The sequence below is a fragment of the Nothobranchius furzeri genome, chromosome 9 (assembly GCF_043380555.1).
Source record: "Nothobranchius furzeri strain GRZ-AD chromosome 9, NfurGRZ-RIMD1, whole genome shotgun sequence".
Lineage (NCBI taxonomy): Eukaryota > Metazoa > Chordata > Actinopteri > Cyprinodontiformes > Nothobranchiidae > Nothobranchius > Nothobranchius furzeri.
Window position 1 is genome coordinate 33,884,791 of NC_091749.1, and position 24,995 is coordinate 33,909,785.

Sequence of the window (24,995 nt, forward strand, 5' to 3'; positions counted from 1 at the left end):
AAAAATACTAATTTCAGGGCAGTTTAACACCAGCTTAGTTTAAAAAAAATCATTGCAGTAAATGTTGTTACCTGTGGAGCAGGAAGCATGCGACCTCGGCGTGACTCCTCAGGCTTTGATGGTCCTTCAGATAATTCCATCGAGAGAATGCAATTCGGATGCTTTTCTGGTGGCGTAGTTCCCAGATCTGCATGGTGTCCTGCACCTGCCGATGATGTCAAACTAGGGCAATACCACTCGACTAAAATATATTGCATCTCTTTTTTGATTCTGTTCTTTCACAAGATCATGATAAATGACCCGCTCTTGTATAGCGCCTTTGAGAGTCAGAGGACTCCGAAGCACTATACACTACAATGTATTATTCATCCATTCACACACACATTCACACGCTGGTTGTGATGAGCTACATTGTAGCCACAGCTGCCCTGGGGCGCACTGACAGAGGCGAGGCTGCCAAGCACTGGTGCCACTGGTCCCTCCGACCACCACCAGCAAGCAAGATGCTTTAAGTGTCTTTCCCAAGGACACAACAACAGAATTCTCTGTCCAGAGCCAGGATCGAACTTCCAACCTTCCGATTACTTGACAACCCGCTCAACCTCCTAGGCTACTGCTGCCCAAAACACATAGGTTTTGGAAAGAGTTTAGCAGTTTTGTTATTAAATTCATGTTTCATTCTGCCTAAATGCTTTTATCTTACATTTCCTTTGACAGGATGAACATATTTGACTAAACATAACAGAGGACTACAACTGCAAAGACTACAACTGCAAATGCTAATTTGTCTGTACCAGTCAAAACCTTCTGTATCAGTGTACTAACATAAATGTTACGAATGTGATAAAGTAACTTCCATAAGTCGTACATTCAGCCAGTCTTCTAGTAGGATGTCATCGGCAGGTGCAGGACCCCGGGCCAACTCACAGAGAAGGAAACATTGGGTCTAATATGGTGTCACTCCATGTATTTATACCTGATTTTTATGGGTATATGTTATGAAGCCACCAATATTGTCCAACAACTGGACTTCATTTTACACATTTTCAACATTCAGATGGATATTTCCAGAGAATAATGGCAACAACTACACATTGTCATTTTAAATAAAGTTTTTAGCTAACCTCTAACTAAAAAAGCTCAAAGAACACGTGTGTGCGGTTATGTTATCTTACTACATCTAATTGTAGCATTTCTTACATTGAATTGTACTTCCCAGTGGTGTAAATGTAGTTCCCAAAATGAGGAATGTCACACAGAAACTTTGAGGAAGGAAGATTATATCTTTAGTTAGTTTTCATTTCTCAGGTAAGAAAAAGAAGGAACAATAAAATGTTAAGAATGCTGTATCATGTGTGCCCAGTGTTTCCCAGCAGCCCTTAACCCACTGGTTTCCTGTCTCCTCCCACCTGAACAGATGTGATTGTCACGGCCATGCAGACCACTGTGACACCAGTGTGTCCCCGTACCGCTGCCTATGCCTCCCAGAGAGCCACACCACAGGCCACAATGTGAGTAGGAAACGCATACAACTTACTGTGTAAAAAAAGGTTTTTCTTCACAAGTTTGTATCTAAATTCAATGTCATTATTTATTTTTCACAGGCTAATTCTTTCTGGTTTTAAAACCACACACACACAGTGCATAACATTACAGCTAGCAAACGGAGCACACTCACACATAAGCACATGCACACAAAGGAATCCCCTAGAGCTAAATATCCTTCTGGTCTTAATTAAGGTATTTATATAGACCTAATTAATTAAAAACAACTAAACAACTATTCTTCCACACAAGTTACAGCCATACACAGGCAACTCTTCCAAATGTATTTATGTATATAAATGTAGGTTTATTTTATTTTATTTTATTTTATTTAAGCACCTTGCAATTTTTATCTTGAAACAACTTTTTCTCATTCTTGGTGCTTTTTGGAAGTTGTTTTCAGCCATCTTACATTTGATCTCAAAGATTTATTTAGCTGAACTTGACATCCATCCATTGTTTTGGGATTGAGACACTGGAAAACACTCCTCTTTAAACTGTGTAGACAAAGTTATTATTATTGTCAACTTTGTGCGGAAAACCTGAATAATTTGTGCTTGTTCAGCTTTAAAACCCCTTTGGATCATCTGTATGGGGCTCTAGGATCAGAGGATTGTTTTTTTTTTCATGAGCTCAATCATCTTGACTTGCTACGGGAAGGCTGTTGTTCTTTTAGCATCCAGCAAGTAACAGAGAACATCTCAACTAGTAGAAACAAACTGTTAGCATTGGCAACTTCACCACACAGCAGCACTCCTCCAGGCTTGTGTTATTTGTGGAGATAAATCATCAGTGCTGCAGAAGAAAAAGAGTCAGTGATAGAGTCATGTTGTTAGCCAATCAGAGGAGAGATTTTCAAAAATCAGGAAATAAGAGTCCAAATCCTGCCATCTGAAGCTACTTTTACCTCTTATTGACTTTTACTTCCTGATTTAGACACATCTGAGCTTTTTGTTTCCCAGAGTACAACTTACAAGGCATTCAAGGTGACAACAACAAGGAGGTGCACTCAAGGTGACAGATCATTTGCTGCTGTGGCCCCCAGACTCTGGGACCTCTCCCCCTGAGCCTGAGATCAGTGGACTCAGTGGTCTCCTTTAAAAAGCAGCTGAAAACTCACCTGTCCAAGCTTGCTTTGGTGTGGCCTTCATCACCCTCTCCTTGTTCTGCTCTCCCTACCTATTCCACCTTCCTCAGGATCCACTGATTTCCCCCTTTCCTATTCACTCTCTCTCTTTCTCTACGTTTTTTTCACAATTGTCTAATTTTTGCTCATTTTAAATATATTTTTAATCATTTTCTAAATTATTTTTAATATTTTTGCATTTTTTGTTTTGTGAAGCGCCTCGTGATTTTTATCTTGAGAAGCGCTATAGAAATTGTATTTTCTTCTTCTTCTTCTTCATTCCTACTAGGGCCCCTGAAAATGTGTTGATTAAACAAGTCTTTAACACCTTTAAAAAATTCTAAATGCTTGAATTTGACCATCTGATCCTGTCCCTACAATGATCAAATAGTGAATTCCCTTGAAAACCAATCTAATATTTTAAAGTTTGAAGGATGTGGCCATTTCTTTTTCAGTGTCTAATTGTAAAAAGTTGTATACTCCTTTAATGACAGACATCCCACTGCTGCCACCATTTGTTGTGATAGAAGTAGAACGGGAGACCTGAAGACCCAGCTTGTTAATTATTGTGAATGTATTTTTAAAGACTATGGCCTAGTCCACACGTAGCCGTTTTTTTTAAATGAATATCCGCCCCTCCAAAAACTTGCATCCACACCACTGCGTTTTAAAAAAAAACTCTGTCCACACGTACCCGGATAAATACGTTGTTAAGGACATGCCAGACCTGTAGGCGGCAGTACTTCCCCTGTTCTTAACCTCGTCCTTCGTCTGTGGTCTTCCGCAAGGAGAAGTAATTCCGCTTGCAAAAACAAAAAAGCAGAAAGCGCTTGGACAATTGATGGATCGGGTAGTGACAGAGCGCAGCTCTGAGGGCTTCCATGATGTCGGCTAGTGTAAACACAGGTCGCACATGTGATGTCAGCATTTTTTTGTCGCGGAAAGTGACGTTGTGGACCTTAAAACTCCGGTTTTGTCCGTCCACACGCAGACACTCAAAACGGAGAAAACGCAGATCTTCACTTTGGTCGGAGTTTTTAAAAAGATCCGTTTTCGTGTGGATGACAGGCCAAAACGTAGAAAAATATCTACGTTTTGGCAGATCCCCGGCTACGTGTGGACAGGGCCTAAGTTAAGCAGATTCATCTTCTGGGATGGTGAAAGAAAACTCTTCTGGTCTGTTCTTCAGTTGATCAAGATTATTGATACTTTACCACGACCATTTCTGCACACAGGATGTTTTAGGGGTTTGTAATGTTTTTGAGTTAACTTATTATTTTTAGAATTAATACTAAAGCCTGATTCATGCTTCTCCGTCAGCTCTGCAAGGGACAAACACGCACGGATTGATGGAAGCGTTTTGCTCTCATGCTTCTCCGTCTCCTGGAGTGTTGCAAAGCAATTCCCCGGCAGGACAACAGAGGGCATAGCGCTGTTCTGTGGTATCCTGTCATGTATCGGTCCAAGATCGTGTGTTTATATTGTGTTTTTTGTATATAAGAGACTTTTTAACACAGACAAATTTGTCTCTCATCCTCCTCTACCTCTTCATGCGCTCGCCACCTCTAAACCCACGTTTCCTGTCATTTATGTCCACAAATAAAATGCTTGCTGCGTATCTTTTCACTCCTCCAGTCACAGGGGAAGTAAACGTTCAAATTTTTAGAGTTTTTTCGTGAGGTTTTCTTCAACCTGCTCCGTGTCTGCCGCTAGTTATCCTCGGCTCTGTTTATGTTTTTGAGGGCGTAATGGCAGCGGTGTAGACGACAGCGGCGTCCTGACCAATCACAAGCTTGCGTTGTCCGTCTCGACTGACGGATGTTTAGAAAAGAGAGCTCGACTCCGTCCGTCCTTCCGGAGCTCTCTGGCAGGCCCGCAAGGACGTTGCGTGTCTCCGCACTGACGCAGACGGAGAAGCATGAATCAGGCTTCAGGATTTACGCACTTCTGCTGTTTGCTACAGAATGACCCTTTTGATCCAAATTACCTTTTGAGTTGACAGTTGCATAATAAAAATTTCATAGACCATGTCAGGTAATAGTAGGCATCACCTCAACAAAAGCATTCACTTGGTCAGCGGTGAAATATTCAGTTACGTCTGCCTCAACTTACTGTCGCACAGGATAGCCTACATTATTTATCACTTATATATCATTCATACACCAGTGTCTGTGCATTAGTGTGCACGTTCGTGTTTTATGAAGGACCTAGTGAGCATCTGTCTGTACAGTTTACTACAAGCAGAAGTTTGTTTACTTTAACTTTTATGAATGCCAGACTAAAATGAAATAACAGACAGACTCCATATTAATGAAAACATCTGATTTTCTCTATTTTCTCTTTTTAAACAGTAGTTTTATCTTTCTCTAGCTCCCTGTGCCACATTTATATTTATCCTCTTTGTTGATCCCTATCTGTCTCTCACACTCCTGTCTGTCTCATGAGCCTCTTTTAAAAATGTCTCAAATTGACTAGAACAATGACATTCCCTCAGCATGCATTTCTAATCAACTATTTCTTTTTCTGTTTGTCTTTTGCTTCATTTCCCCTCACTTTTCTATATTCCCCATCCCCCACCACTCCCTTTTACCCGTACATCCCAAGTATTAAATTCCTTATTGTTTAAGTTTTTTTCATGTTTCATTCTCTCCCTTTGTTTTATTATTTCAGATTGATCCCTCCACTCTGGATTTTACACAGATTAGTTCTCACGTTGGAAGATGTTATGAATGTGCTCAAACAAATATGTGCACTTGTCTCACAGAGTCCTTTTCAGTGACTGTGTTTGTGCACTTTTCTTCCGAACCTGTCCACGCCGTCTCTCCGAGTGAATATTCAGAACCTTTCTTCTGCCCCTGTAATACTGGCGCATAAAAGGCTGTGGGGAGTATTAGCGTTTAATATTGCATGCGTTCTGTTGACTCGGATCGGCCTAGCTCTGTGACGGATGTTGTACTAATCTGTAGAATTTCCACAGTGACATTAAAGTGACAGAAATGCTCAGACATGTGTCAAAATGATCAACAAGGGCCTTAGAAGACACATACTTAAACTCTCTCACACACACACACACACAAATGTGTGCAAACACACTCTCTCCCACTTCTTCTTTCCTTTGATTCTGTTTCATGTGCACTCTGTGTCAGACTAGATCTCTCATTGTGTCACTCCGTCGCTACGTCTCTCACTATTCAATAGATTCCATCACATCTCAAAGCTATATAGTATAATGTATTGCACCATTTATTTTCATTCACATTAAAGATTTTAGTTGCTTTGAAACTGAGTTTTAGATTAAATGTTGTGCAATGTCCCTGAATAGGAGTGAAAAACAACTAAGTTGTGCAAACTTTTCCAAACATCCCTTCCTCTGAGCACATTAAAGATGTGTAAGAGTTGCATCACACTTTATTGGAGACTAACCAAAAATGATAGAAACGTCTCTGGGTGTATTTGTACCTTGCAAGAGCAAAGAAGAATGTTCTTAGCTCTGTCAACGGCAACATTTTCACTCACTGATGTTTGATTTTGATTGTGACAGGGTGAAACACTCCCTCTGGGTTGGGAAGGAGTCTTAGCCTCAAGCATCTTGGTGATTTGTTTGCAGCAATGGCAGGAAAAAGTTGGTAATGGACCAATCAGGGCATTTGTTGTGGCAAAGACAAAAGTAGATGGTCTCATTTCATTAGTTTGTCTGTTTCAACTCTCACCCAAAGAAATAAACATAATCCTTAAGTAGTTGGATTGTAATGTATTTTCAAGATTTAGAGAGAACCTGCTTGAAACTGTAACTTAAATGCAGCAAAGCACAATAAGCCTCACATTTTAAATCTTTATTCTTAAACATTTAATGTCATCATTGTGAGGTGCTGGAAAATCTTTAAAATTCACGTTGAATGTCCTAGAAAAGTGCTTCAAGTGGTTTGGAAAACAGTAGCCGTGAGCAGAAGCACTTGTTGAAAATTCTCGCCTGGTGTGAACAGAGGAGGCGCAGACAGCACACGAGTTTCGTGAGTATCAATAAATTTGACAAAAATAAAATGAAAAGATGTGTGTAGGTTGGCAATGTTCATGCATTTGACCCATCCCCATGGAGGGGAGCGGTGAGCTGCAGCGGATGCCACGCTTGGGAACTATTTGGTGGTTTAACCCCGAGGCATTGGGTTCCATTTTTCAAGTCTTTGGTAAGACCTGACCGGGAATCGAACTCCAGGGCGGACACTCTACCACTAAGCCACTGAGCTGGCTTTTATAAGTGGTGAAAAGGAGTGGGTGTTTTATTGGGAACATGATTAGAGTTTTCTGAAGATTGGCAATGTTTTACAGCATTGTACAAAAAGAGACCATGAAATGAGTTATTCTTGGATTATTGGTTTCAAAGTGAACACTGCAGCCATCTTTGTTGTTTTTGCATCAGGACGTCTTATAGAATTTGACATCTAGTGACGTTAAGTGATGTTACTGGAGAGCTTTGTTGTTATAGTCTGCCTCAGCAGCAGATTTTTCACCTGCTCTTGGGTTAACCGGGTTAACTTTTCTGTAGATACACAGAAACTGGACACGTACACACAAACATTCTCACACACACAAGCCAGTGCCATGACCTTTCCTGTGAGAGCGTGAAATTGGTCATGGCATTTTAGGATAAGATGAGTTTTCCCAATGGATTCACACACACACACACACACACACACACACACACACACACACACACACACACACACACACACACACACACACACACACATGCACACACACATGCACAGATGCTTATGACAGGCCATCTGAATGTCCACATATCCATTAGAGGAGCTTCCTCAGTCAGCAGGTTTTGTCCAGAGTGAAAATAAGATTTTATTCTTGCCTCTGATTCACTGTTGAGGATACTCTCGTGCACCTGCCAGGCTGACTTGCATTTTCCACAGGAACAAAAAGGGATTCCTTTCTAAACACTGGTTTGAATTATTGCCTCTTAATACTCTTTCTTTCACCATCCACAAGGCAAAAGTCTTACATGTATTCATGACATTAATTTACTTTAAAATGACACAGATTGTTGTAAAGTGTGGCTATGGATTTGCCATTATGTGCTGAAAGAATTTACTTTAGTCTTGATATAGTTGTGGAGTTGCCAAGTGCAACAAAAAGCATCAGAATTAAAACTCCACTAACTCAATCTCCCCTATGTTCTCCCCGTGTTTGCGCTGCTTCAGTGTGTAGATGACGGAGCACCATCAAAACCTTTTGTGTGGGGAAGAGAATGAACGCACACGCATTCTTCTTTTAACTCCCAAACACCAGTCCCTCGACTAATTAGCAGGCAGGGAGAGAGGGAAGGTAACGCAATGTTGAATGAAAAGAAAAGAGAAGAAAGGGGGAAAAACTCTCGCTTTCATCTGCTATGGTAATATTTTCTGCTCACATACTCTCTGAGTGTGAGAACAAGCTGGGGACAGTGGGGATGGGGGTGGGTGTGGGTTATGATGGGGAGAGATGGAAAGCTGGGAAAGATGTACAGAGTGATTCGTTTTTCAAAAAGAGAAGTGTTGGAAAAAAGAAGGGAAGGTGGCAAGGAGTAAAAGATGCAAGAGAAATGAAAAAAGTGATGGAGAAAATTTCTGCTCTTAATGGAAACAGCTATGTGTAGCCTTCAGACTGAAGGGGGAAAAGAAATGTAGTGAAACAGTTTAGAGCCACGAAAAGACGAGTGTGTAAAGGCAGATGGGAGAAAGTGAAGAAGATGCAGATGGACCACAAACAGGAAGTTACTGTTGGGTTTCCAAACATCCCCGATGAAGGATGAGCAGGGAGACGGACAAAACAGAACAAAAATCTCAGGTGGAAACAATCAACCTTTCTCCATTCTGCTTTCTTTTTTTTTTTTTTTTTTTTGCACAAATCTCATGCTGCCTCATAAGATTCTGGTTAGAATCAGTTATCCGAACACCCCTGATACAGATGTGCAAATAGGTAACGCCATTTAAGTTTAAGGCATCTGAGTCGTTACATCAGTGGTTTTGATTTTAAACATCAAGGATGTAAAGTTAATGTTTATTACATTTAAGTAAATAATTAGACTTGTACATGTTTGACATAATTGTCCTAAAATGTGACATCAGATTTACTTCAATTCCTCTGAAATATAAAATCTGAGCCCATCCCCCATTTTCAATCAACGCTCTCCACATCCTCCTCTGTCACTCCTGACCCCCCTCCCTTTCTTTTTTTTTTATCTGTGTGTCATACATAATGAACCCAGTGCAGGCCTGCATGTGTCACACATGGGAGCAACTCCTGTGTTTTTTTAATACATGTTTAATCCTGCCATTTGATGCCCCCCTTGTCCACCATAATTTGTACTGACTGCTGAACAAAATCAAAGAGCTTGTACTTGCTGCTTCTAGTCTTTGCTGTTTTGAGCTACAAAAATTCATTTTACTCCCCTTCCTTTTTCCCCTTTGCACACACCTTAGTATGTTTATTTTGACATGAAAGTGGGACAGTGTGAAAGCACTAGCTGTTGCAAGTCACTCCTCATTAGATGTTTGAATTTGTGTGTGTGTGTGTGTGTGTGTGTGTGTGTGTGTGTGTGTGTGTGTGTGTGTGTGTGTGTGTGTGTGTGTGTGTGTGTGTGTGTGTGTGTGTGTGTGTGTGTGTGTGTGTGTGTGCATTGGTGGAGAATGAATACTATCGTGTTTTCTATTGAGTTACTTTTCTCTCTTTAGGTTCACACGGCCCACTGATTTTCCTCTTCTTACATTTGCCCCCTCTAGTTGACTGTTGTACTCTGCCTCATTGTGCCTTTGTTGAGTCTTTGTTTTTAGTTTAAAAAAAAATATTTTTTTCCCTTGGGGTCAGTTTTTACAACTAAATCTGGATTGGTGCATGAGTGCTAGAAGTTCCAGTCCTGGACAGGATTTTTAGGTGCAGCCAAGGTGTTGAGAGGATCCATTTTTGTAGCTTGAGGATCGGGTCTCTGCTTTTTTGCAGAAGATGTGGTCCTGTTGGCTTTATCAGACCGTGATCTCCAGCTTTCACTGGAGAAGTTTGCAGCCTAGTGTGAAGCTGCTGGGATGAGAATCAGCTCCTCTAAATACGAGACCATGGTCTTGAGTCAAAAAAGGGTTGAATGCTTTCTCCAGGTCAGGGAGGAGGCCCTGCCCCAAGTGGAGGAGTGTAAGTATATCTTGAAGATGTGTAAGAGTGGAGGAGTGTAAGTATATCTGGGTCTTGTTCACGAAAGAGGGAAAGATGGACTGGGAGACCTACAGTATAGGCAGATTGGTGCTGCGTCTGCAGTGATGCGGGCGTTGAACCAGTCTGTCGTGGTGAAGAGAGAGCTGAGCCAGCAGGAGAAGCTCTCGATTTACCAGTTGATCTTCGTTCCAACCCTCACCTATGGTCGCGATCTTTGGGTAGTGACCAAAAGAATGAGATCGCGGATACAAGTGGCTGAAATTAGTTTTCTCCGCAGGGTGTCCGAGCTCTCCTTTAGAGAGAGTGTGTGCAGTCATCCAGGAGGGGCTCAGAATGGATCTGCTGCTGCTCCATATCGAGAGGAGCCAGTTGAGATGGCTTGAGCATCTGTTTAGGATGCCTCCTGGACGCCTCCCTGTGTCATGTTGTGAGGGTGGAGATGGTGGACCAAGTGTGGTGGAGGGTTCCAGGAGGCGGAAGAACAGGCACGGATGAAATAAAAATGGATTTAATAGCAACGGGAGCGACAGGACAGAACGAGACATGCACATACAATGATCCGACATAGGACAGGAGCAAAACAGGTGGTATAAATACACAAGGCTAATTAGGAAAACATGGGCAGGTTAACGAGGGACAGGTGAGAACAATATGGACCAATCAGGGCAGGAGACTGTCAGGAGGGCAGGGGCAGATCGTGGCAGTACCCCCCCCCCCCCCCCTTAAGGGGCGGATACCAAACGCCCACAAGGCCACACAACACAGGAGACTGGGAACACTTGACTTGACTCGGGACAGGACTGGGAAGACTTGACTCGGGACAGGAACACTTGACTCGGGACAGGAACACTTGACTCGGGACAGGAACACTTGACTCAGGACAGGAACACTTGACTCAGGACGGGAAGTCTTGACTGGAACAGACTCAAAGACTTGACTGGAACAGACTCAAAGACTTGACTGGAACAGGGACCCGAAGATTTGACTGGAACAGACTCGAAGACTTGACTGGAACAGGGACTCGAAGACTTGACTGGAACAGGGACTCGAAGACTTGACTGGAACAGGGACTCAAAGACTTGACTGGAACAGGGACTCGAAGACTTGACTAGAACAGGGACTCGAAGACTTGACTAGAACAGGGACTCGAAGACTTGACTAGAACAGGGACTCGAAAACTTGACTGGAACAGGGACTCGAAGACTTGAATGGAACAGACTACAAACTGCAGCAGCAGGTGTGGGACCCAGCAGGAACTGCAGCAGCAGGCATAGGACCCAGCAGGAACTGCAGCGTGAAGGGCCTGCAGGCATAGACCCTGCAGGCGTGGACCAGGAAGTGGGACGAAACAGCAGGAGCGACGCGAGGAAGCCCAGCTCGGCGGCAGGTACTCGACCTATGGTCGGAGCAGGTGCACATCACGATCAGCTGGGTCCATCGGTGAAGGCTCGGGTGAAGGGAAGCAGGAAAGGAGCAGTAAGACCAGCCCTGCCACTCCGAAGAACGCTGGTGTGCGCAGGGGGTTTCACCTCCATCAAAACTCCAGGATCCGTAGCTTCCGTGAAGAACAGGACGGGGCAAAACAGCAGGAGAGGAGAAAAGACCTTGACCACCCCGGAAACTGGTAGGATGCGCCAGGATCACCTCAGAGGGCTCGACCACCCCGAGAACAGGTAGGGTGCGCCGAGAAACACAACTCCAGGCTGGAATCTCCCTCAGCTGAAACGGGAGAGGGAAAAAAATCCTCCAGAACAGACGTTAAGCTCACCACAAGTCCAGGTTGGTCGGATCATTCTGTCATGTTGTGAGGGTGGAGATGGTGGACCAAGTGTGGTGGAGGGTTCCAGGAGGCAGAAGAGCAGGCACGGATGAAATAAAAATGGATTTAATAGCAACGGGAGTGACAGGACAAAATGAGACATGCACATACAATGATCCGACAAAGGACAGGAGCAAAACAGGTGGTATAAATACACAAGGTTAATTAGGAAAACATGGGCAGGTTAAGGAGGGACAGGTGAGAACAATATGGACCAATCAGGGCAGGAGAGAGACACAGTCAGGAGGGCAGGGGCAGATCGTGACACCCTGGGTATGTTTTCCAGGCACGTCCAACCAGGAGGAGACCCAAAGGAAGACCCAGGCCACGCTAGAGGGACTATGTCTCTTGGCTGGCCAGGCAACACCTTGGGATTTCCCCAGAGGTGTTGGCCCAAGTGGCTGGTGAGGGGGAAGTCTGAGCCTCCCTGCTTAGGCTGCTGCTCCCCGCGACTCACTACCAGATAAGCAGAAGAGAATGAATGGATGGTGCTAGAAGTTAAAACACTTTTGTCTCCCCCGTACTGGAAAAATTAGAAAAGTGAAAATAATACAGTATATGACAGACTCATGACATGCAAAACAATATATATGCACCTGAAAAGATTATAAGGAACACCATACTAATACGGTGTGTGACCATCTTTCACCTTCAGAACTGCCTTAATTCTACATGGGCGACGGTGGCACAGGAGTTAAGTGCTCGCCCCGTAATCGGAAAGTTGCAGGTTCGAGCCTTCTCAGTCTGTCACTGTCGTTGTGTCCTTGGGCAAGACACTTAACCCACGTTGCCTGCTGGTGGTGGTCGGAGGGACCGGTGGCGCCAGTGCTCGGCAGCCTCGCCTCTGTCAGTGCACCCCAGGGAAGCTGTGGTTACAATGTAGCTCATCCGCACCAGTGTGTGAATGTGTGTCTGAATGGGTGAATGACTGATTGTATTGTAAAGCACCTTGGGGGGGTTCCAGGACTCTAGAATGCACTATACAGGCCATTTACCATTTACCATTTTACATGGCATTGATTCAACAAGGTGCTGAAAGCATTCTTTAGACATGTTGGCCCATATTGATAGGATAGCGTCTTGCAGTTGATGGAGATTTGTGGGATGCACATCCAGGGCATGAAGCTCCCGTTCCACCACATCCCAAAGATGCTCTATCGGGTTGTGATCTGGTGACTGTGGGGGTCATTGTGGTACAGTGAACTCATTGTCATGTTCAAGAAACCAATTTGAAATGATTGGAGCTTTATGGCATGGTGCATTATCCTGCTGGAAGTAGCCATCAGAGGATGGGTACATGGTGGCCATGAAGAGATGGACATGGTCAAAATTTCTGACAATTTCTGACTCTGAAACAATGCTCAGGTAGACCATGGCATTTAAATTATGCCCAGTTGGCACGAAGGGGCCTAAAGTGTGCCAAGAAAACATCCCCCACACCATTACACCACCAGCCTGCACAGTGGTAACAAGGCATAATGGATCCATGTTCTCATTCTGTTTACGCCAAATTCTGACTCAACCATTTGAATGTCTCAATAGAAATCAAGACTCATCAGCCCAGGCAACATTTTTCCAGTCTTCAGCTGTCCAATTTTGGTGAGCTTATGCGAATTGTAGCCTCTTTCTCCTATTTGTAGTGGAGATGAGTGGTACCCGGTGGGGTCTTCTGCTGTTGTAGCCCATCCGCCTCAAGGTTGTGCGTGTTGTGGCTTCACAAGTGTTTTGCTGCATTCCTCGGTTGTAACGAGTGGTTATTTCAGTCAAAGTTGCTCTTTTATCACCTTGAATCAGTCGGCCCATTCTCCTCTGACCTCTAGCATCAACAAGGCATTTTTGCCCACAGGACTGCCGCTCTGGATGTTTTTACTCTTTCACACCATTTTTTGTAAACCCTAGAAATGGTTGTGGGTGAAAATCCCAGTAACTGAGCAGATTGTGAAATCCTCAGACCGGCCCGTCTGGCACCAACAACCATGCCATGCTCAAAATTGCTTAAATCACTTTTCTTTCCCATTCTGACATTCAGTTTGGAGTTCAGGAGATTGTCTTGACCAGGGCCACACCCCTAAATGCATTGAAGCAACTACCATGTGATTGGTTTATTAGATAATTGCATTAAGGATTAAAAGCAGTGTATCAAATTTTTTTGTGTTGTGCAATTTAAACTTTGATCGCCAGGTAGCAGCAGTTTCTGTCGCCTTTTTCTCCCAACAAGACAATGAGATCTCGCTATAACACTGGATGTTTCTTGGAACCTTTTGGTCTGAGATTTCCAATTAAATTTGGCCTTAAAATTGGCAAATATCTTCTGGATTTTAGTATCACAATATATCTTTTTGTCTCCCTGTTTATATGTACTGAGATACGTTAACATTGTATTGCCAGATTCCTGCCATTACACATCCCTAGAATATCGATCTTAATTTGTATTGTTTAATTATGACTAATGATTTTATTTTAAACATAGCCTCAAAAAGCCCCACCTCTACTGATAATCTCTTCTTGGTTAACAGCCTAAACAACTTCTATTGTCGGTTTGACGAGCCATCAATGAGGTCTCACACCTCATCCAGTCCCAATAATAGAGACATTGGTCACCCACCCCCAACTCCAGAGCCATTACTGTGGAATTTACCCTCATCACCCTTCTCCTCACCCCTCACTCAGGAGGTCCTCACATCATATCACACACCTCAACCCTACACATCCATGAGGAAGACGTAAGGAAGCAATTCAAGACTAAATACAGGGAAATCCCCCAGCCCTTATGGTGTATCTCATACCACTTTAAAGCACTGTGCTGAACAGTTGGCCCCAGTGTTTATGGGCATGTTCAACTCCTCACTAGAGGCATATTTTGTCCCGGCCTGCTTTAAGATCCCCCCATAGTCCCTGACCCCAAGAAGCCAAGGATCACTGCATTCAATGACTACAGACCTGTGGCTCCGACATCTGTGTTTGTGAAGCCTTTTGAGCACCTGGTTCTCCCCCACTTCGACCCTCACAGTCCCCCTCTTGGACCCCTGCAGTTTGCCTACAGAGCCAACAGGTCTGTAGATGGTGCCATCAACATGGCTCTACATCTTGCAGCATTTGCACTCCCAGGGTACCTACGCCAGGATCCTGTTCGTGGACTTCAGCTGCGGGTGGATCACTGACTGTCTGACGGACAAAAAGCAACAAGTGAGACTGGGGTTTGACCTGTGGATCATCAACACTGGTTCCCCTCAGGGTTGTGTTCTTTCCCTTCTGCTTTTCTCCCCGTACACCAACGACTGCACTTTCAACCATGAGTCTGTGAAGCTTATCAAGTTTGCAGACAACACCACCGTCATTGGACTCATCTCAGATGGGGATGAGTCTACCTACAGAATGGAGGTCTAATGGCTGGTGTGCTGGTGCAGCTACAGCAACCTGGTTCTAAATGCACAGAGGACAGTGAGGGTGTTGTGGACTTTAGGAAGCACACAGCCCCTCTTCCCCCCCCCCCCCCCCCCATAACCCTGTCTGGCACTCCCATCATGATGGGGGACTCATGTCGCTTCCTGGGCACCGCCATCACCCACGGCCTCAAGTGGGAGCCCACCATCACCTCCATCATAAAAAAGGTCCAGCAGAGGATTTACTTCCTGAGGCAGCTGAAGAAATTCAACTTGCCAGAAGTCGATGAGGCAGTTCTACACCGCAATCATTGAGTCCATCCTCACCTCTTCAATCACCGTGTGGTATGCTGGAGCTACCACCAGGAACAAGAGGAGACTGTAGTGTATTGTGTGCTCTGCTGAGAATGTCATTGGCTGCAAACTTCCTTCCATACAGGACTTGTACACCTCCAAGACATTGAGGTGTGCAGGTCAGATCACAGCTGACCCGTCTCACCCTGGACTGAGTTTATTTGACTCGCTCCCATCTGGCAGGAGGCTCAGATCCTTTCGGACTAGAACCTCTCGCCAAAACAACAGTTTCTTCCCCTCTGCAGTTGGACTCATGAATGACAATCCTAGTGCTGTCCACTCCAGTAGCTTAGTTTCAGGCACCTGACCCTGTGTTGTGTTTGTACCTGAACTGTTCTACTCTGATCAGTACCTACACTGTCTTGTATATAGTAGCCTTTTCTCTAATTAAAGCCACTTTATATCATTATTTTATCATAATTATACTTCATATTTTTGCATATCTCTTATTTTATCTTTCCTTTTCGCACCAAGTACCACAGCAATTTTCTAATGTTGTGATTTCTCGCACATATAAACTCTCCTGATTCTGAAGTGGTTGGTGTATGAAGAAAATCAACTATGGTGTGTTTATTTGTACAACTAAGTATCGTAGTCAGTTAAAAAGCATAAATAAATTATTCCTCAGATTTTAACTAGTCTGATTGCCAGTCAACAGAGATTTTTACCATGTTGAAGCATGTTTCTGTATAAAAGTTAAAAATAATTGCTCTTCCATCCATCGTAGTTGACCTGTTTGGAGAAATGGTGTTTACATCCTGTAGGACTTGAGCTCTAACAGCTACTTTTGACCAACATGTATTGATGCCATTTTAAAAGGGCTAAAATGTTCAAAATGACATGGTAGTTCATGGAAAACAGTTTTAATCCTTTGAAACCCTGTTAATTCAGCTATTTGATATTATTGAAGTAAACTGATGTGGTTATTTATAAAGGTGCACTGATTGTTTATTTGTGAGCCAACACTGACTTCATTTATCATCCATTTACTTTTAAATATATGCTGTAATACAAAGAAAATTTAAGTGAAGTTCTAATTTCCCTGTTACATATATATATATATATATATATGAATGACACAGATGTTGTTTTTTCAGTGTTTCTTTCTTTCTTTTTTTCAGTGCCAGCATTGTGCATTGCTTTACAATGACAAACCCTTCAGGTCAGGTGATCAGCTCCAGCCAATGAACTGCCGTCCTTGTCAGTGTAATGGCCACGCCCACTCTTGCCATTATGACATCCGAGCTGATGACCAACCGCATGAACACTACAGAGGCGGGGGAGGAGTCTGTGACCACTGCATGCACAACACCACAGGTGAAATCTCTACTGTGATACTAATGGTAGCATGCTATAATTTATTATTAACATAATATTAGTTAATAATTGATTAAATAATTAAATCTAGCTTGATTGACTGTTTAAGTTTGTGAGACTTGAAAATTAAAATTTTTGAATTTTCAATTCAAGTTTATTTATATAGCGCCAAATCACAACAAGAGTTGTCTTAAGGCACTTCACAAAGTAAACATTCCAATAGAGTTCAGTTCATTAAGCCAGTCAGTAAAAAGTTTCCTACACAAGGAACCCAGCAGGTTGCATCGAGTCACTGACAAGTGTCAGTGTCTTTAAAGCACTCCTCATACTAAGCAAGCACGTAGCAACAGTGGAGAGGAAAACTCCCTTTTACCTGGCAGAAACCTCCAGAGCAGCCATCCACCACGACTCACTCACTTGTAGCTTCTTCTGGGGAGAAAAACACAGGGAAAAATAAAGTTAACTGCTGAAATAGAAGGAAATAATGCAATTAAAGAGCAAATTGTAGAAGAAAGTTATCGAAAGAGGTCAGTATGTCCTCCAGCAGTTTAACCCTTTAGACGCCATAGTTTTTTCAGTAAAATATGAATTTTTATATCACTATTTAAAGAGCTTGTAGCTTAAATCTGGTTAGAGATAGAGGAATATTGTAAATTAGAAAAATCGTCAGTACGAGCCAAATTTTGTGATAGGAACAAATTCACTCACATAATTTGCATATTAAGACGTCATCAGGTGGCAGCCATATTGGATTGCCTCACATTTGCAGATTTTTTTAATGTTTTTGTCTTATTTTCTTAGTGTTGTTATTGTTTATGATACATATATACATATTCCTATGTAGACATATATAACTATGTATTTATATATATAATATTTATTACTTTATTGGTATTTTGTTATGTTTACTGCGTATCAATCAAGAACACTGTTTTTGGTGCTTCAGTGTCATGAACACATTTCACTCATTCCTTCTTTGGTTTATTTTGTTTATGATACTTTAAGCCCCATGCAGAACTGAGTGGCAATGGACGCTTTCATTTCTGGAACAGTTACATCGTACCAGTCATTATATCCGTACGAGCTGCTCGAGGCCCCCTCGCCACCTGTCTTTCCCCGACCCAGCGGTTTCTCCCCCCTCCAGCTCCAATTCCCACGGATTACACCCCCGGGGCTGAATCAATCCCCAGCGGAGTTCAACGGAGCGGCATGTTAGAGGCAGGGCAAGGGAAAGCTGTCTTTACCAACTGTATCCTCCACTGTACACTCCATGTCTCGCTACTCAGATCTGGGCTAACATCAGATTTTAACCATAGGCCCTATCAAATAAAAATCTTGCAAGTCTAGTCTTAAAAGTAGACAATGTATCTGCCTAAACACCTTGGTGTAAGACTAAAGCTGGGAACTGGTTTCACAAGAGAGGAGCCTGATAGCTAAAAGATCTGCCTCCCATCCTATTTTTAGATATTCAGGGAACCACCATTAAACCTGCAGTTTGAGAGCAAAGTACTCCGTTAGGAACATATGGAACAATCATACAAAAGTATGATGGAGCTTGATTATTACGAGCTTTATATGTGAGAAGGAGGATCTTAAAATCTATTCTGAATTTAACAGGCAGCCATTGTAGGGAAGCTAAGACAGGAGAAATGTGATCTCTCTGTTTAGTTCTCATCAGAACTCTAGCTGCAGCATTTTGGACAAGCTGAAGACTTTTAACTACATTCTGTGGACTTCCTGATAGTAATGAATTACAGTAATCCAGTCTTGAGGTAATAAATGCATGAACTAGTTTTTCAGCATCACTCCTGGAAAGTATGCTTCTAATCTTACCAATATTCGGAAGGTGGAAAAAGGAAATCCTACAAACCTGTTCAACGTGGGATTTGAATGACATGTCCTGGTCAAAGATAACACCAAGGTTCCTTATTTTGTTCTCAGAGTCTAATTTAAAGTCAATCAGGTCAGGTGATTGACTAAGCAATTTCCTTTTCTGATTTTTAGGTCCAAAGATGAGAACTTCAGTCTTGTCTTGATTTAAAAGCAAACAATTTTGAGTCATCCAATTTTTTATGTCTTCAAGACAACCCTGTAATCTAACTAACCGATTAGGTTAATCAGAGTTAATGGATAAATATAACTGAGTATCGTCAGCATTACAGTGGAAGTTTATCCTGTGCTGTCTAATGATTTTACCAATTGGAAGCATATATATATATATATATATATATATATATATATATATATATATATATATGTATGTATATAAAATAATAAATAATTGGTCCAAGCACCGAAACCTGTGGTACTCCACAAGTAACCCTGGAGTATGAAGAAGATTTGTCATGTACATTAACAAAATGAATTCTATCGGACAGGTAGGATTTAAACCAGCCTAGCGCCGTTCCTTTGATCCCTACAACATGCATCAAAAGTAGCACTGAGATCTAACAAGACTAGAACGGACAAAATATTCTTATCTGAGGCCATAAGAATATCATTTGTAACTTTCACTAATATGGTTTCAGTGCTGTGATACTCTCTAAAACCAGACTGAAATTCCTCACACAGAGTCTTAGTGTTTAGATGCTCACATACTTGATTGGCCAATTGATTGACAAATGAAAGCATTTATCTGAATGGGCTGATTTCCTCTTTAACCTATCCACAGTTTTTTTTCACGTTTGTTTCAAATGAGGACACTTTTGTTAATCATGAGTGAATTAGATTTCTGTTTACATCCTTTTATCATTTCTCTTGCTATAAGGGAAGAACTGTGAGCTGTGCATTAATGGGTTCTTCAGGCTGGTGGACTCTGATCCTTCTTCGGCTGATGTGTGCCGGCCCTGTGATTGCTACACTGCTGGAACTGTTGATGGCAACATGGATTGTCCCCAGGTACACACTAGCAAAAACCATTCCATCAAGCAAATTATCAGTGAAATACTTGAAAATATTTGTTTTAACTGATTTAAAAAAAAAAATTGTCCCATATCTCACTTGATTAGATTGGAGGTCAGTGTCAGTGTAAGGCTGCAGCAACAGGTCGTCGGTGTGCAGACTGTTTGCCTGGTTGGTTCGGTCTCAGTGCTAAAAATCCAAATGGCTGCTTGTCCTGCAACTGTAGTGATTTGGGTGTCATCAAAACCTCAGCAACAGCAGTTTCCCACTGTAACCAGCACACAGGGCAGTGTCACTGTAAACTTCACGTCACAGGTAAATATTAGAATTTTTGTTTTGTTTTGAGTTCATGTAAAACATGTTTCAAAAAGACTTGATGAGGGGGTTTTATGGACAGGCGCCTTGACTCTGACCACTCACAAGCCAGAGAAGGTGAATATAGAAACAGCATCATTCTGAAAATATGTTGATCTTAATAATTTATCACAATGTCAATGTTCTAAAATGTACTAATGTGTACTTTTAACGTGTACATGAGGTGTTCACAGTGGGTTTCAGATGTTACCCTCTAGGCCAGTAATTCTAAATTAGTGGAGGCAGGGGTGGCGCGAGTGATCTTTCTCCTCTTCCTCTCATAGATTTCCCGACTGCAAATACAAAGCAGATGCTATATTCAAAACACCTCCACCCCTGCTCTGGATACCTTGACAACAAATTCCTTAGCAGACAAGACCTAGAGAAACTAGGAAAGTCTTTCACGCATTCATCCACAGCAGGCTGGATTATTGCAATGGTCTTTTGACTGGCCTTCCCAAAAAAGCTGTGACGCAACTGCAGAAGGCTGCTGCTAGAGTTTTAACAAGAACCAAGAGAACCAAACACATCACTCATGTTCCTAAATCTCTACACTGGTTACCAGTAAACTACAGAATCAATTTCAAAGTGCTTCTACTAGTTTACAAATCACTCAATGGTATGGGGCCAGAATACATGTCAGACATCCTTCAGGCCCAGCAGGGCTCCTTAGGAAGCGGTCAGCTGGTAGAACCGCGGGTCAGAACCAAACAAGGTGAAGCTGCTTTTAGCTACTATGCAGCACACAGATGTAAGCAGCTTCCTAATGACCTCAAATGTGCCCCAACTCTAGAAACTTTTAAATCAACATTGAAAACGTTCATGTTTTCATCAGCCTTTGAATGAATGTTCTTATGCTGCACCTTCTGCACTATATTTGCTCACCCTTTAACTTTGTTTCTTTTTAATTCTTTTTAAATAGTATTTTGTCACGTTGATGCTAAAGAGCAAATTGCAGGTTACATTTTTTTTCTAATTCATATAAAATGCTGTCCAAACAATCCTATTTGAAAATTTAAAATCCGTAACAGCAGAGTTTTTCTAGTAGAAAGTGTCCTTTCTCAGCAGAGCGTCCAAAAAGGCTCTTTTTTCTAAATCTGAACCTCTGACGTAACCAAAGGGAGCTAGAAGCTCGGCTGCCTCAGTTCAGTGTGGAGAGTGGCTAGTTTTAGGGCAGAGAGGTCATGTTATCCAGTCAGTGTGTGTTTACTAGTGTTGGATTGTGTTCATTTTGATAAACTATAGTCTTTGAAGGCTGTACCAACTCCAGCCTGTCTGGACATCTAGTCCACGGGTTTCCAGATAAGAGAAACAACACCTCTATCCGTGCCTGAGGGCGTTTCTGCAGCTGAAAAGACGGACTTCTGGAGCCCACATCGGTCGGTACCGGGACAGGCAAGTCCACGCTGGGCTCCAGAGACCCATGGTGGGGTTTAAAAAATGAAATACGGATTTCTGGAGCTCAGATCACCATCAGAACCAGGTCAGAACCGGCCACCAGAAGAGATGCGCGGCTCAGCGGGCCAGTTAGTTTCCCGGTCGGAACCGGATCAGAACCGCTGCCCAGACAACCTGGAGAGGATCATGTGCAGCTTTAAAAATACCAACTGGACTGGCTTGCTGGTGTTTGGACCGGATCCAGCTCACAGAAGCCTGCATGAACTCCAGAACCGGAAGCTCTCCCTCTCTCTAAAGCACTAAACTGCGTTAGGTGAACGAATATTAATGAGTATGACATGTAAAGTTCATTCTGTGTGTGTGTGTGTGTGTGTGTGCGTGCGTGCCTGCCTGCCTGCCCGCCCGCCCGCCCGCCCGCCCGCCCGCCCGCTCGCCCGCCCGCTCGCTCGCTCGCTCGCTCTGTCTTCTCGACCCCCAGTGATTCGTGGTAGATAGCTGCTTATACTGAGCCAGGATCCTCTGGAGGTTTCTTCCTGTTTAAAGGGAGTTTTCCTCTCCACTGTCGCTAAATGCTTGTTTAGTATGAGGAATGCTGTAAAGTCACTGACACTAGTCAGTGACTTGATGCAATTTGCTGGGTTCCTTATATCCGAAACATTTTTTTCTGATTGGCTTAATGAACTGACCTGAATTGGAAAGTTTATTATGTGAAGTGCCTTGAGACGACTCTTGTCGTGATTTGGCGCTATATAAATAAACTTGAATTGAACTGAATTATTATCTTACGCTTGGTTTTATGTAGCTATAATAAACTCTTCTCCACACTCAAGTATATGTACTTGAGAAATCCCTACAACTAAGAGCCCAACAGCACCGTGTCCCAAAAGGTAACTTGAGATTACAGTAGGTCAGGAAACGGCAAAATGTCCATCCTGAAAAAAAAATACAACTGTAATGTTTCAAATGAATAATTATTAAATTTCAAGGCAGGATTACTAGATACAAGTGCAATATACACAATCAAAGAAACAAACCCTGTCATAAACTAAACTGCCCAGATACCAATCACCACTATCCAGTAACACAGTTTTTAAGTGTCAACCATGAAATAAAAGGGTAAACTTCCATACAACCATTTCAAATAAAATACAGAGGGCTGCTTCATCTGATCACCAGAAATTAGGTTCACTGACTCAAGTTCACTCTTTTGTGGCATCAAAAAAGAAAGTTTACTTTGCTTTTTGAATAACTCCAGAAGTGATTCTTGGCATCTTTTTTCTTCTTTCTCACCCCTAGTTAAAAAGTACTCATGCTCTCTCAGGTGGTGTTTTTTCAAATGTTTGATCAAATTAGTCGTGTTGAAAGTTGCGACGGAGGTTCCACCTTTCGGAACAACAGCTTTGTAAACACAGCATGTTGTTGTCTTGCTTTTCAGCGTTTCGAGTGTAAAATATTTCCACACTGCGGACATGGTGTGTTTCAAAATTCGGCACTGCTCATGCTAACCCGCTATCTTTAAACTGCAGTGTGAATGGACTTCCTGAAACGAGGTGCGTAGCCAATTGTAGTAGAGCCCTTCTAGCCAATCAGAGGTGCGAAAGGCGGAATCTTCCATGGACATCCTACGATTCCAAATAAGGTGCCTGAGATCACTTAGGATACCAAAAGACAACTCTGGATCAGAATTTTGTCCAAGTTGGGTCGGAATTTTCCGATCCGTGAATTAAGTCCATATCAGAGCCCAGTACAGATACTGGATCGGATCTGCCCCATCCCTAGTATTGATGAGCTACATTGTAGCCACAGCTGCCCTTGGGTACACAGAGAGGCAAGGCTGCCGGTCGGTCCCTCTGACCACCACCAGCAGGCAATGTGGGCTAAGTGCCTTGCCCAAAGACATAACAGCAGCATGCTCTGCCAGGAACCGGGATTAATCTTATAACTCACAGATGTCAAACTCAGGCCCTCGGGCCAAATTTGGCCTGCAACCTATGTGGCCCGCGAGATCAAATATCAAATGTATATTACTACTGGCCCACCGGCCCATTCGGCCCCAAAGACTACAAATCCTACATAGTGCTTTGCGGCATTAGCGTGTCAAAGCACCCCTTGCTTTGTGTTTCCAGCGTCTGTGCGGCTAGTATCGGCTGGCGTCTGCAGCAGTACCCTCCTCAGTCTCGGACAACACTTCTCTTACTCAGCGCTGAGTTTACTCAGCAATTTGCTGACTTTGAAGCCCAGAAACGGAGATTTCAACCGCTCAATCATATGTTCACGGCTGACAGAGAAAGTTCGCCAACCAACTTCCAGACAGAGCTGATATAACTCCAGGGACTTGCTCTAGTCAGAGTATGACTCTGTTCCAGTTTTTATCTTTCCTCCCTGATGCACTGACCCAACAGCGTAGTCGAGCTGCTAAATGCTCTCCATGTTTAGCTGCACAAACCTATGTGAGCAACTGTTGTCTGTGATGAAGATAAATAGAACAACACAGGAGTCTCAATGATGAACTCCTTCCTCGGCGTAGAGCCCAACCCCAGAGACGCAGGTGTCTGGTTTGAACAGGTGAGAAGAGTGGAGCAAACTGAGCTTGAATTACTATGGATTTTATACTTTTTTTTCTGCTCAGAAGCATCGATAAAATGTGAGATTAAGATGAAATTATTTTTTGATTAATGTTGTTGGCTTGTTAACTTATTTAAAACAGGAACTGGAAAAATGAGAAGAAATAGAAAATCTCTTCATTGTTCCTCAGTGGAGAAAGCTTGTTGCCACGGCAGCGATGACATTCTTTACAGGAGCAAAAAAGGAGAGTAAAAAATACGAATAAAGTGTAAACAAGAGGAAAACAAAACAGAAATACTTATAAGATTCAAAAGATTACAAATAAAAGAGCTGAAAATTTACACATTATAAGGAACAAAAAGAAAACAAAGTGAGACATTAATGAATGACCACCACTGACACGTTTTATTTAAAATTTACTTGCTAGTGTGTAATTTGGTTATTCCACATTCAATGTTACTGTAAAAATAAGCATTATTTTTAAATGAAAAGGTTCAGCAGTACCTACCTGTAGATAAAAAAAGTGCACATTTTCCATCACTTTTGAAAAAAATATTGACTTTGCCCCGAGACTTCCTCCCTCTTTTTCATTTCTGCCCAGTGTAAATTTGAGCTTGACACCCCTGCTTCAGCCCTACGAAAAAATACTTGTATAAATACTAATTAAGCAGAACCAAACCCAAAAATCAGATGCCATGCCTTTCTGGTGCTACAGTATATTTAGCACTGTCTTGTTAGCAAACCTATAAAAAAACTTTTAATGCCTAAAAGGTTTTACAGCAGAATGGGTTGGGGTATGCCATCTGTAATTAAGGAGACATATAAGCTAAAGTGCATTGATTTAGTGTAAATTACTGAACAAGCATTCCTATCATCCATCCCAAAATGTTATGACAGTTAAAATAAGCAGGCCTTCCTGCTGGTGGGGCTTCCAGCCGTCAGGCCTCGGTGTTTGATAAATGGTTTCACTCTCTCCCCCGTGTGTCTTTGAAGACCAAGCTCGTCTGAAATGCAAAACCGTCCAACATTTCTCAAC

At 42.6% G+C, this 24,995-nt stretch overlaps 1 protein-coding gene across 3 annotated transcripts in view; it reads left to right on the plus strand.

The window, feature by feature from the left end:
* Positions 1-24,995, plus strand: part of ush2a (Usher syndrome 2A (autosomal recessive, mild)) — a 380,755-nt gene that overhangs the window by 61,278 nt on the left and 294,482 nt on the right. For all 3 annotated transcript variants that reach the window (XM_070554793.1, XM_070554794.1, XM_070554795.1), the window contains exons 12-15: positions 1,418-1,511; positions 16,546-16,741; positions 19,509-19,639; positions 19,750-19,957. In XM_070554793.1, coding sequence (XP_070410894.1) covers positions 1,418-1,511; positions 16,546-16,741; positions 19,509-19,639; positions 19,750-19,957 — 629 coding nt within the window. The remainder of the gene's footprint in view (positions 1-1,417; positions 1,512-16,545; positions 16,742-19,508; positions 19,640-19,749; positions 19,958-24,995) is intronic.